General features: G+C 46.5%; 1 protein-coding gene and 1 long non-coding RNA gene across 3 annotated transcripts in view; one reads left to right on the plus strand and one right to left on the minus strand.

Annotated features, from left to right (window-relative positions):
• Nucleotides 1–3,723: 3,723 nt before the first annotated feature.
• Nucleotides 3,724–6,465, minus strand: LOC145504687 (uncharacterized). The gene is made up of 2 exons (XR_014052427.1): nucleotides 6,223–6,465; nucleotides 3,724–5,681 (listed from the first exon to the last, which is right to left on the minus strand). It is a non-coding gene; the product is annotated as an uncharacterized LOC145504687 (long non-coding RNA).
• Nucleotides 6,466–6,605: 140 nt separating this feature from the next.
• BOD1L1 (biorientation of chromosomes in cell division 1 like 1) overlaps nucleotides 6,606–13,644 on the plus strand; it is a 51,570-nt gene continuing 44,531 nt past the window's right edge. Inside the window, exons 1-2 of one of the 2 annotated variants that reach the window (XM_081485727.1) lie at nucleotides 6,606–6,983; nucleotides 12,214–12,338. In XM_081485727.1, coding sequence (XP_081341853.1) covers nucleotides 6,741–6,983; nucleotides 12,214–12,338 — 368 coding nt within the window. In that variant the 5' untranslated portion in view covers nucleotides 6,606–6,740. Of the gene's footprint in view, nucleotides 6,984–7,011; nucleotides 7,471–12,213; nucleotides 12,339–13,644 lie in introns of those variants that run through there. The other variant, XM_081485784.1, reaches the window with a different exon arrangement.

Raw genomic sequence — 13,644 nt, forward strand, 5'->3', positions numbered from 1 at the left:
GGGCATTTGTTAACTCTTGAAGAGATCAAACCAGTCAATCTTTAAGGAAATCAACACTGAATATTCACTGCAAGCACTGTTGTTGAAGCTGAAGCTCCAATACTTTGACCACCTGATGTGAAGAGCCGACTCATTGGAAAAGACCCTGATGCTGGCAAAGATTGAAGGCAAAAAGAGAAGGGGGCAGCAGAGGATAAGATGGTTGAATGGCATCGCCAACTCAGTGGACATGTATCTGAGCAAACTCCAAGAGAGAATGAAGGACAGGGAAGCCTGGCGTGCTGCAGTCCATGGAGACATGACTTAGCAACTGAACAACAGGCCCTGGCCTACACCTATCAAAAGTGAGGTTCTGAGGGTGGGGGTAGCAGTTTTAAAAGTCCTCTCAGAGAGTCATTAATGCTCCACTAAAGTTTGAACTGTGCTGTTGGAGAAAATTCTTGAGAGTCCATTGCACTGCAAGGAGATCAAAGCAGTACATCCTAAAGGAAATCAGTCCTGAATGTTCATTGGAAGGGCTGACGCTGAAGCTGAAAATCCAATACTTTGGCCACCTGATGCGAAGAGCTGACTCATTTGAAAAGACCCTGATGTTGGGACAGATTGAAGGTGGGAGGAGAAGGGGACGACAGAGGATGAGATGGTTGGATGGCATACCGACTTGATGAACATGAGTTTGAGTAAGCTCCAGGAGTTGGTGATGGACAGGGAAGCCTGGGGTGCTGCAGTCTCTGGAGTCGCAAAGAGTTGGACACGACTGAGCGACTGAAGGGAAAGTTTGAGGGCCACTGCTAACCTTCCTGATGCCTCATACAGGACTCTCCCACACCAAGTATGAATAACTAAGGTGATCAGTATGTCCCATTTCACCAGCAAACTACTCTCCTCCTCTTTCCCCAAATCACTCACACCCTACCCCCAAATCACGAATCTTCTGCTCCTCTGGATTTCCCGCTCCAATGTCCCAGAGGCTTCTGTAATCCAATCCTCCTTCTCTGTTGTCATTATTGCTATCTTGCTGTCCCAAACCCATCTCCTATCTTCCCACCTGCTAGAACTCAGTTGCCCTCTTTAATCCTGCCTCTCATCCAGGTACTCCTGGCCACTCCTAGCCTGGCAGAGAATGAGGAGGTTTCCAACCTCTGCTGAATGATGTCCTCAAACTGTCCTTCCTCCTCGCCACCTTGCCATCCCCTTCTGCCACTCTCACCTCCAAGTGCTCCTGGTGAATCTGAGGTTCCTGATGTCTTGTTGCAGAAAGGATTCAGTCAGAGACAAAGTGATAGGTAAGAAATGGATTTATTTAGAGAGAAACACACTCCACAGACTTCCCAGATGGTGCAAGTGGTAAAGAGTCCACCTGCCAGATGCAGGAGACACAAGAGACGTGAGTTCAATCCCTGGGTCAGGAAGATCCCTTGGAGAAGGAAATGGCAACCCACTCCAGTATTCTTGCCTAGAAAATTTCATGGACAAAGAAGCCTGGAGGGCTACAGTCCATGGGGTTGCAAAGAGTCAGAAATGACTGAGCACAGATACACACACATACACACAATCCACAAACAAAGCTTGGGCCATCTCAGAAGGTAAGAGCAGCCTCAAAATATGGTGTGGTTAGTTTTTACAGGCTAGGTGATTTCATAGGCTAATGAGTGGGTTATTCCAATCATTTGGAGGAATAGGCAAAGATTGGGCCACCACCCACTTTGGGGCATTTTATTGTTAGTCTCAGAACAGTCCTGGCACTGGTGGGTGTGTAACTTAGCTTATGTTAACGTATTACAATGGGCATTTGATGAGGCTCATGGTCCACTGAAAGATGAATAGTCCACCATCCTGGACCTGATTGGTTCTAACCAATTTTTTTTTTTTTTTTTGGCTTGATTAAGTCTTAGTTGCAGCACACAGGATCCTGATTTCATCATGCCCAATCTTTCATTGCAGGCACATGGACTCTCCAGCTGTGGCACAGGGACCCAGTTGTCCCACAGTATGTGGGATCCTAGTTACCTGACCAGGGATCAACGTGCCCCCTTCATTGCATTGCGGATTCTTAACTGCTGGACAAGAGAATTCCCTCTAACCAAGACTTTTCAAGTCCTATGGCTATATCATTCTTTTAAAGGTTGTGCCCTGCCCTCTTCCCTCCTGTTTCACAAGTCATGACAATTCCTTCAAGTTGTTTCAGGAAATAAAAAAGCAATTCCCCCCATCAAATTAACACTTTATAATGCTCTTCCCAACTATTAATGTCACTCCACCTTCACTGATTATTGTATATTGCAACAGAAATAAGAGATTAGCTGTGACCACAGGGTTCACTCTGGAAACACAAATATTAATGATACATATTATCCTCTCCCCTTCCTCTTACAAAACCATCAATGGGAGTGTTTTGAATCCCACCTTAAAATGTGTTTTGTTATCATTGAAAAAGGTGTTTACTTAAAAAGTAGTCACAACCTAGAAGTTGAGAGTTATGTCCTATTTGGTGGGAATTTTTAGGACTTCAAGCCTGGGAGATAGCATCTCAAGTGACCCTGAGAGAACTGTTCCAAGGAGGCAGGGGCAGGAGACAGCTTATATGGAAGTTTGCAATAAGGGGCAGGTAGTCTGAACATCAAAAGATTCTTATTAATTAAGGAAAACCAGGTATCTCGTTAAGAAATTTCATGCTTTTCTATGTATGTGTAGATGCAAGAGTCTGGGCTCTCTGAAACCATTCCTTTCATGTGTACCTCACCTGTCTGGGACCAGTACCCTGTCTTCACATCCCGAGTTCCTTACCTCAGGGCTCACCATAGGGAGTGGCTACAGTGTGGTGACTGTTACACAGCAGCTGTTCTTCTCTTTCTGAATTCCCTCAGGGCCCACACTGGAGGGCTGCACTCGCTGACAACTGCGACACCCTTGTTTACTGATATGGCAGGAAATAGTCTGTTTCACAGTCCCCCTCCATGGTCAGAAATTTGACCAATATTTAAGAGACGTTTCATGACCACTGTTTGTCCCAAGGCACTGGCAGCCTCATCCCAGATCAGGTGAAAGTACTCAAACTTTCAAGATTTCAAATGAACTTTGAGTTGATGGAAAATCATTTAGGAAATGATATTCATGGGCCTTTTGATCATAGAAGGCAAGGCCTGGGGCCTGGTTGGGGGTGGGGCCTGGGGATGTGAGGGCAAGGGAACAAGCCACTCTGCCTAATAAGTAGGTCGACTCCATGGGGTTAGGAGATCACCATTGTAAGCGATGTTTGACTTTCACAGGATTAGCCCCAGAAACAGGGTTTGAGGGATTGGGTAGGGGTGTGTAGTGGGGCCTGCCGGACTGTAATAAAAGAAAAGAAACCACAGGAGTTGGATAACTGGCAGCCATCTGGTGCCCAAGGATACAAAGGGCTGCCCAATAAACCACCATGGTTCCTCTCTTTCGCAAAGTGTTTGCAAAATCTGTTTAACTGTCACCTGAGCATCAGACGCGGGAAATCGAATGAAAGCTCAGTCATACTCAGGGATAATGTACTTGATTCTAGTTGAGATGCTCTGAATTCAGATATACATACAGTGGGGTAGGAGAGCAATGGCAAATTATTCTGAAGACCTTGCCAAGAGGTCATATACCCCCACTATTATCAAAAATTACATTACCGTTTCTAAAGAAATTATGAGTAGAGAACAAAACAACAAGGCCATTGGTAAGAAATGATGATCACTTAAAACAGCTTTTTTTTTTTCTTTTTTTAAGATTTACATGTCACTCCACTTCCACCTCATGTATTCACAGCATTCATCCCTAGGACCTGTCTTCAAGTGGAAACAAGAACAGGCTGGAACTACTAACGCAGTACAGTCAGTGACTCTGATTCTTTCCAACATAACTAGAATGTTTTCCAAGGCTGAAAAATTGTTTAGAGTTACACTGTATCCAGTATGTGTGTACCCAGTATAACAAATCCATGGATACAAATATTCTTCTTTCGTTTAGATTAAGTGTGAGTTACTCAATAAGATAGCTAACATACATTTATAAAATCAAATGTGAATTATCTATTTAAAACTATAGTTAATTCTCATTTTATTATGTTTTAGAATATTTAGGATTTTCTATACACCGTATGGGCTTCCCTGGTAGCTCAGGGGTAAAGAATCTGCCTGCTAAGCAGGAGATATGGGTTTGATCCCTGGGTCAGGAAGATCTGTAAAAGAGAATGGCAACCCACTCCAGTATTCTTGCCTGGAGAATCCCATGGACACAGGAGACTGGCTGGCTACAATCCATGGGGTTGCAAGAGTCAGACAGACTTAGTCATTAAACAACAAGTCTTCATTATACTCCTCAAAATGAACACTGTATTTGAATTGAAACAATGAAATCAAACTGTTTCTGACAGAAAGTAAATCCAGTGGGGCTGATCTGGCTAGTGTGATGATGAAAACAGCTGTTAATTAGGTTATAATAACAAATATTTCCTATATTTGACAGTTTCAACTTTAATGAGCTGTTTCATTAGCTGCAAAGTGCTCACAAAAATAAAATTGAACCACCTGTAACCAAAAAAAAGCATTTTATCCAGAACTACTTATGCAAATGAGCCATGTTTAGATATTTCCCAGTTTGAGTATTATCAGGTTAAACAAGGCACATACATCTCATTTTTTAAAAATATCTAATTCATAGTCCCTTCATGTAATTTTTTGGTTTTTCTTTTTCTTTTTTAACTGCTTGCTCCAGTCATTTGATGTCTTGATAAAGTCTATCTGGTATATTTTTCAGAAACTGAAAAAATGGAAAAATAAGGACTAGGTAAACCCTTTGGCAAGTTGGGTGGTTTTCAAGTCTTGACTTTCAGCAAAATTGTAATGGGGTCTAACTGAAAAAGCTTGCAAAGATCATCAAATCTAATTTTTTGAGATCAAGAACTGAGTGATATCACTACGATAAAACTTTGTTTCCAGGTACAGTATATGTTTATATGAACTCAATTTCAGCTACAGAAACTAGAAATATGAAGAAAACTTGCTCAGTCCTTCCCATTCTAGCAGTAAGACATATTCATCCACAGATTTATGGGTTTTAAAAAGCAACAACATCCAAAAGATGTACTTTCCCATAACTTTAACATTTTATCAACTAATTATAAACATGTGCAATATTCACTTTGCTTTGATCATATACTAATAATTATTTTAAAGATTAAAAGACTCAGTCCAGAATCAGTTGGTTTGCTATGTAACCTTGGACTATTAATCTTTCTCAGAGCTCAGTTTCCTGATGTGCAAATGAGTGATAGTAGTTTAGTGCTAGTTTAGAGCTAGTTTATTTTGGGGGGTTCCAAAATCACTGCAGATGGTGCCCGCAGCCATGAAATTATGACACTTACTCCTTGGAAAGAAAGTTATGACCAACATAGACAGCATATTAAAAAGTAGAGACATTACTTTGTCAACGAAGGTCCGTCAAGGCTATGGTTTTTCCAGTAGTCATGTATGGATGTGAGAGTTGGATTATAAAGAAAGCTGAGCCCGAAGAATTGATGCTTTTGAACTGTGGTGTTGGAGAAGACTCTTGAGAGTCCCTTGGACTGCAAGAAGATCCAACCAGTCCCTCCTAAAGGAGATCAGTCCTGGGTGTTCATTGGAAGGACTGATGCTGAAGCTGCAACTCCAATAGTTGACCACCTGATGAGAAGAAATGAGTCATTTGAAAAGACCCTGATGCTGGGACAGATTGAAGGCAGGAGAAGGGGATGACAGAGGATGAGATGGTTGGATGGCATCACCGACGCGATGGACATGAGTTTGAGTAAACTCCGGGAGTTGGTGACGGACAGGGAGGCCTGGCGTGCTGCGGTCCATGGGGTCGCAAAGAGTCGGACACGACTGAACGACTGATCTGAACTGAGAGCTAGTTTAGCGCTGTTCCGAAGACTGGGTGAATTCACGCATCTAAACTAAATGCACGCCTGGCACCTAGCGAGCATGCTTTATAAGCATTACCAAATGATCAAACTAATCAAAAGCAACATCCTGAAAGCTGAAAGCCTTTGGGGGTGGGGGTCTGTCTTCCAGCGTAACAAGGAGGCGCTGGAGGGATCGGATTCTTGGCCACAGATGCAAAGGACGATGCTCCAGGGAAAAAAGGGTTGGGGCGGGCAGCAGGGAGATCACAGACTGAGAACGAGGAGGTCTGGGAAAGTTAAGAGTAAGCAGTTCTACCCACGCATTTGCACGCGATTGTCTACGGATCTCAACCGCTCTGGGAAACAGGAACAAGAGCGTCAGGCCTAAACGCCACCGCGGCTGGAACCCGGCCTGTGTTTCGCTCCCGGCCCCGGCCGGCCCGGCCCCGCGTGCCGGCGTCCGACCGCCTACGACTCACGACCCAGGCAGCCGCGCGCCGCTCGCTGCCGGCGCAGCCCGGCTACCGGCCGCCGCCTACCACGCAGCCCGGCCTCGTGAGGGCGCCCGCGCTCCGCGAAGGACGGAACTTGGCCCCTCGCGGGCGCCGTAGACGCATCTCCGTTGCCATTGTCACCGCCTTTTTTTTCTCCTTCCTCCTTTCCTCACCCTCCCCCCAACTAGTTCCCTTTCACTTCCGGGGTCGCTCTGGATCCGCTGGTTCCGTAACAACATCCCGTTGGCTTCCCTCAGGCGGCGGGACCGGTGCAGCCGCCGCCTCCCAGGAGCGCCGCCCACCCGCCCGGGGCTCCCTGCGCTCCTCCCCGGGCCCAGGCCGCCATGGCCACCAACCCGCAGCCTCAGCCGCCTCCTCCCGCGCCGCCGCCTCCCCCGCCGCAGCCGCAGCCGCAGCCGCCGCCGCCGCCGCCCGGCCCCGGGGCTGGCCCGGGCGCAGGCGGGGCCGGTGCTGCGGTCTCCGGCGCCGGGGACCCGCAGCTCGTGGCCATGATCGTGAACCACCTCAAGAGCCAGGGGCTCTTCGACCAGTTCCGCAGGGACTGCCTGGCCGACGTGGACACCAAGGTGCGGGGCGCGCGGGGGAGCTGCGGGCGCGCGGGGACCGGGGACGACCCCGCGGGCCGCCGCCTTGCCGGGCAGGCCGTCGGTGGCCCGCCCTCGATCGGTGGGCCAGCGGCCGCCTCGGCGTCCCCAGCTCCGGGGCCGCTCTGGAGCGCGCCGCCTCCCCACCCCGGGGTTCCCTGCGCAGCCACTTCCTCTCTTGAGGGGCCTCTTCGTGCCCGGCGCTGTGCGGGGCTCGCTGTGTTCATTCATTCTCTCAGCCTTGCGTTGGTTTAACAGACTAGCGTTAAGCACCTTCGATGTGCCAGGCACTGCTTAGGTGCTGGGAATATAGGGGTGAGCCACACCGAGTTACTGTTTTTTTGGCGACTCGTCTGCACTAAGGCTAACGGCGCTTTCGTCTCTGATTTCCACCAAGCGCCCCCCACCCCCACCCCAGGTTTACTTTGTATCCAAGTTATTTTTTTGCCTCCTCTCTTGAAGATTGCTGGTAAGAGTCAAGTCTTTGTCCTTCGGAGAAAGCGCTAAGTGGTAATGAATCGAATTGTTTCCAGTGTTGCAATGCTGGACTTGGTGAGGGGCGCAGAGATGGTCGGTGGAAAGGTGGGGTACGGAGATGGGGCTTTTGTTTCCCCCAGGGACTCTGATTTAATCGCTCAGGCCAAGTCATGTCTCTAAGTGAGAAGGGAGGAGAGGTCAGAGGGGAGGGGTAGCAGGAACTGAGGAAAGGACGGAGGAGAGGTGACGGCAGATACTGAAGTGGAAGAAGGACTGGACAAAATAGTGAACTGGGAAGAGTAAGGGGTATGGGGGAAATGTTCCCTGTATGAAAAGAGCGAGGGGCTGGGAAGGGAAAGGGAGTTTGTACCAAGTGTCAAAGTGAAAGGGGGGTTAGCAGGAGCGGGTCATCTTGGGTGGTTCTGCAAAGACTGAGTACAGAAAACGGGAAGGCGCATTCAGTAGGTGGATGGAAACCCAGTAGGTCTAGAAGCAAGTGAAGCAGGAAGCTTTGGTTGGAAACAGTTGGGGGAAAACTTTTTTTTTTTTTTTTTTAATTTTGATCTGGCTTGCTTCATTGGTTCAGAGTTTCGATGGGGTGAGGGTTTTCACATAGCATGTTCAGCTATTCTAAAGAACCTTGTATCTTTGAGAAAAGGGCTTCGAGGTGAAGCGCACACCATTCCCTTATCTCCTCTGGGGAAACCTTTCTGACAGTCTGGAGACATCTTCCCTTTTAAGAACTCTGGCCCACCTTATAGAGCAGAAATAGAATGTGCCTTTTGGGGGTGTTGGAGTTTCTGCACCACATGAACTTCAATTCTCTTGGGGATATTTATCTATGTAGGTAGTATATAGTTTTCTCACTTCATTTTAGGGAATATGCACAACTGCCTGTTTGAAAATGATGCCAGTTGACTTTCTTCCTCTCTCTCCTTCCTTCCGTCCTTTTTTTTTCATAGGACATGGGGAAGTAAATGTTACCCAACCGTCAATAAGTAAAGCTGTTTTTTTGGCAAGTAGAGCTTTCACTTTGCTGTCCTCAGAAACCTACAAATCCGTGTGTCATTGTGTGTGCAGATTGAAAATTCAGATAACACCAACCATTGGAGGGTGGGGAGCTACAATATTTAAGGCTCAGCTTTTTCTGCATCCCCGTCCCCTCTGAATATTGTTGTTGTGCCTGTAATATTCCTGCCAGAGCCTTTCAAGGTAGAGTCTTAAAACATTCCTTGGGGGGAAAGAAGGAAACACCATTGGTTTGACAATCTAGTGATAGCTAGGACAGGTGCACATGTTGACATTAACATGCAGCCCAAGATCCAGCTAATGCTGGGGCTCCTCTGCTGTGGTCTCCAGATCCCAGGAGCAGGTGACAAAGCCATTCCGACCCCTGTGCACTGAGTAGCACGTGAGGAGGAAAAATCAAGGCTGGCCCACCTCTCGGGACTCGACAGGGTGCTCCCTGACCCAGTGAATGTGGCCCCTTTCACTCCAGGTTGTAAAGGCCAATTTTTGGATACTTTCTCAGCTGGAAATGGCTCCTGGTCACCATAAATATTGTCTGTTTCTTTTCAGATTTAAAAGAAAAATCAAAGACAGAAATAATGTAAGTTTATGCACCCAACAAATAGTTATTATACACCAGGCATTGTTTTAGGTACCAGGGACACAGCAGTGAACAGAAAGTCCCTGCTGATGTGGAGCGCAAAGCCCATCAGAGAAAGTAAATCACTCGTGAGAGGTTCTGTGGGCGAGAGAAAGCAGGACGAGGGTGGAAAGGGTTGGTGTTGTGTTTGTGTAAGTTGTTCGGGGAAGATTGAACGAGGTGACCCTTGAGCCTTCGCTGAGGGAGCTCTCCAGCTGTGGGGGGCTGAGCGTGCCAACTGGGGAGCCCCGCAAATGCAGAAGGCCTGAGGCGAGCCTTCTGAGGGAGGCAGGGGCAGGAGCTGGGAGCCCCTCTCCCTCCCTCCCTTTACAGAGCTGCCGGAGCCCTAGTAAGTTTGGGTCACTGGAGCTGAGAAGCCACCGGCAGGTGTTAGAGCAGAAGAGGGACGTGATCTGACTTCCATCTTTGATGGCTTGGCTTAGTGGAGTCATTAATGGCACCCCCTTTACTTCAGTCGTGATGTGGTTTGGACAGTAAACGACATGGTCCCCCTAACTTTAGAGGATCGGCACTAGCTGCGCTGTGGAAAGCAAGACTTCAGATGGCAGGAGCAGACTAGATGCAGGCCGGTCCGGGCAGGCAACCAGGGTGCTCCGGACAGGAGTGGCAGCAGTGGAGGGGCTGGGAGGGGCTCAGGTTCTGGCTGTGTTCTGAGGCTAATGCCGGCAGGATACGCTGCTGGTTTGGGTGAGGGGTGGAAGAGAAGGAGGCGTCACTATGATGTGAAGGCTTTTGGCCGGGAGCACTGGAAAAAAGAGATCGCTCTTCCCAGAAGAGTAATGGAGCCCCAAATATTATTGTAGTCACTAGGCTTTTTTACCTAAAGGAGAACTTAGAAACCAAGAGAATTTACTTTTGTAGTTCAGATTGGAAGTGGTTTTATGGGCCAGTAGAGTGCTAAATACATTGTGACATTCGAGCCTAATGTTTCTGAGGTTTGGGAATATTGGGAAGAATAATTATGTTTTAGAATCATCCAGGAGAAAATTAATTCTTGTTCACATGAATTTTGGATAAATGGAGAGGAGCATGAGAAATGATCACAAGACTGGTTTTGGTCAGATGGAATATTTGTTGTTGTTCATTCACTAAGTCGTGTCCAAGTCTCTGTGACCCCATGGACTGTAGCTCGCCGGGCTTCCCTGTCCTCTGCTATCTCCCCGAGTTTGCTCAAATTCACGTCCATTGAGTCGGTGATGCCATCTAACCATCTCATCCTCTACCACCCCCTCTCCTTTTGCCTTCAATCTTTCCCAGCTAAATATAGGGATAGAATAGAGGATAGAATATAGAATAGAGGATAGAATATAGGTATTAGCAAAATTCTGGTAATTGGAAGGGGTGAAGGGGTGTCACAGAGGGATAAAATCTTTCTCATCTCCATAACCTAGATAGTTACCCAGTCATCTCATCTGATAACTACTTTTTAATTGCTTATCTGCCCAGCAGTGTGAAAAGGTGTGTGGAAACAAAGATTAAAAGAGTGAGGAGAGAAGGCTTACTACTTGAGTAAAGAGATAAATAGTGCCCTCCCCCCAAAAAAAATACAAGGCAACACAAGAATTATTTGAATGATAGTGTGTATCGGAGACAGTTGGTACGTGGGAGAAGAGCCGTGGAAGCCTACCTGGGGTGTCAGGATGACTTTATGGATTAGGTGAGCTCTGACGGTGAGAAGTTTGCCAGATGGACAGGGAGAAGGAGTGGTAGGTGTACACGATTAAAATCATGAGACCTTATGACTGGAGAATAAACTTTGAAGGGTAAGGGAGCAAACAGCAGAAACGGAGGTTGTACAGTTTTACTTAAAATCATTCGGGAATACTCAAACTCATCTACGTTAAAAGTCACATAAAAGAGGTAGAGAGCATGCGTGGTGGGGACAGCTTGTAGGCAGGAAGCACACAGTCAGACAGTCCCTCCAGGCAGCGTAGAAACGGCCTGATAATGTGTGTCCTCTCCTGCTTCCTGTGTATCAGTAGTGCTCGGCTTTAGCACAGCTGACATTTTGGGCTGGATAGTCCTTTGTCGGGGGGGACTGTCCTGTGCCTGGTAGGATACCCAGCAGTATCCCTCCCCTGTATACCCTGGATGCCACTAGCAACTCCCCTCAGCAGTGACAGTCAGAGATGTCTCCAGGCATTGCAGGAGGTCACCTGGATGGGGAGGGGTGGGGGGAGGCAGAATTGCTTCCAGTTAAGAAGCAGTGCCTTACATCTGATGTAACACCTGGTTCCAGCGGTTGTCCCTTCATAATTTCTCTTGGATCCACACCTTTCAGCCCATTTTTGCCACTCCATTTTCATTCAGATTCTCATTCTTCTAGCTATTGCCTGCTTTCCTGTGAATATTTTGAGTCTGTTTCCTCTTTCATCGTAGGAATATCAAGTCAGCTATCACATATCCCTCTGCTCATATGTGCTCTGGGTTCCCATTCTCTCCCTTAATCCCAGGCTTCGTATATGGGTCGTCAAATTCTTCCAGACCCTGGTTCCAAGCTATGTTTCCAGTCTCTTTTCTCTCTGTTTCTATATTCTCTCCTCTAACAAAATTGGATTTAACGGTATGGGAGCTCCCCAATGCTCCTGACCCCACGTTTTCTCATCTGCCTGCTCTTATATTGCTGGCTGTACCTGTGCAGCCTGCCTTTCCTAGTCCCAGCTGTGTTGTGAAACTTTGAAGGTCCAACTCGGATGCCCTGTTCTCAGTGAAGGCTCACTTCCTGTCTGCTGTTCTCCATTTCTTCACTCCAAATCATCTAACAGTAACACTTCTTGGTATCTTATCTTCTAGTCCCTTGTCTATAAATAAGAAGTATATCTGTCCTCTTTGTATTCATCTGTAAACATTTTGTTTTAGATAAATGGTATTTGAACCAGTCTTGTATTATCCTGAACCTGGAGGGTAATACAAGGTTGTCAAAGTATGAAACTTTGTTGCCACATTGATACTGAAAAAAATGTTAACACTGCTAAAGATAATCAGATTCCTGAGACTATGGGTATTAGTGTTGATATTGTGTAACAGTGAGATTTTTAACATTGATACCTTTTTCTTTCTTTCTAGCCTGCCTATCAGAATCTGAGACAGCGTGTTGACAACTTTGTTGCCAACCACTTGGCAACTCATACATGGAGTCCCCACCTCAACAAGAACCAGCTTAGAAACAATATTCGTCAGCAAGTGCTCAAGTAAGTCTCAGGATTGCAGAGTTCCTAGGAATGCTTGAGAATGTCAGTGTGCCTTGCCTGAAAGCAGAGACATTGTGCAGAAGTTTGTTCACCTTGTGATAATTTCATCAGGTCTGGTGTGGCTACTTCATACTATGATACAGTGTAATTTTAGAGTAAATCACTTCACATTTCCCTCATAAATTTGACAGTCTGATTGTTCCTATAGACTTTTGGAAATGTTGAAGGAATGACTATGTGACTTCAAAAAAAAGCCCTCTAGATATGATATGAATAGATGGCAAATGCCAGATTGGTCAGTGTTCCCTATACAGTTACGTTCACAGTTACTTTTTTGGCCCTAAAAGAGTAGGCTTACTATTCCTGGTTTACAAATAAAGACATTAAAGATGACTGAAATTGAAACATTTTCTCCTGATTTGAGACAGTGTCTTCTATGTTCTCATATAACTGCTTGCTTTTTTTTTTTTTTTCTGGCTGAGTGTGGCTTGTACGATCTTAGTTCCCCTATCAGCGATTGAACCTGGCCCTAGCAGGGAAAACACTGAGTCCTAACCACTGGACCACCAGGGACTTTCCTCGTTTGTTTGTGTTTTTGTTTTTGTTTTTTAATTTCCCTGTGATTTTCCTTGTGCGTTTTAGAGATGATATAACCAAAAAGGGAGTGGTGGTGCATTTGGACCTGTCAGAGTCCTTTTCTTGGCAAACACAAAGAGAGTGGGAAAAGCTGGAATGTTTAGATGGACTAAAAATATCATATTTGTTCCCCCAAAGAGCAGATTTACAATATTGTTCATGAATATAAGTATTCACTAGGGTAAGAAGACTTGAACTCTCTCTCCCTGCCTCACACCCCAGAAAAGCTGACTGCATTGTTTTAAAAGTGCTTTAGTCTTCCTGCCTTGACAGATATTTATGTTCAAGTTCATCTACTAGGACGAAATGTGGCTTTTTAAATAGTTAAACAAACCTAGTTTATAGCTGTGTGCCGTGTGCTTAGTCGCTCAGTCGTGTCTGACTCTTGGCGACCTCATGGACGGTAGCCCGCCAGGCTCCTCTGTCCATGGGATTCTCTAGGCCAGAATACTGGAGTGGTTGCCATGCCCTCCTCCAGGGGATCTTCTCGACCCAGGGATCGAACCCAGATCTGCATTGCAGGCGGATCTTTATCGTCTAAGCCACCAGGGAAGCACAATTTATAGCTGTTGCCCCTCAATTCTCTCTTGTCCCTCAGGAACCTTGCAAACCTACCTCGTGTGTTGCTCCCTTGATAGTTCACCCACAGGAAGCCCCACAAAGAAGACTT

This window comes from Giraffa tippelskirchi, chromosome 1 (genome assembly GCF_054371585.1).
Source record: "Giraffa tippelskirchi isolate mGirTip1 chromosome 1, T2T-mGirTip1v1.2.pri, whole genome shotgun sequence".
In the NCBI taxonomy this organism is placed as follows: domain Eukaryota; kingdom Metazoa; phylum Chordata; class Mammalia; order Artiodactyla; family Giraffidae; genus Giraffa; species Giraffa tippelskirchi.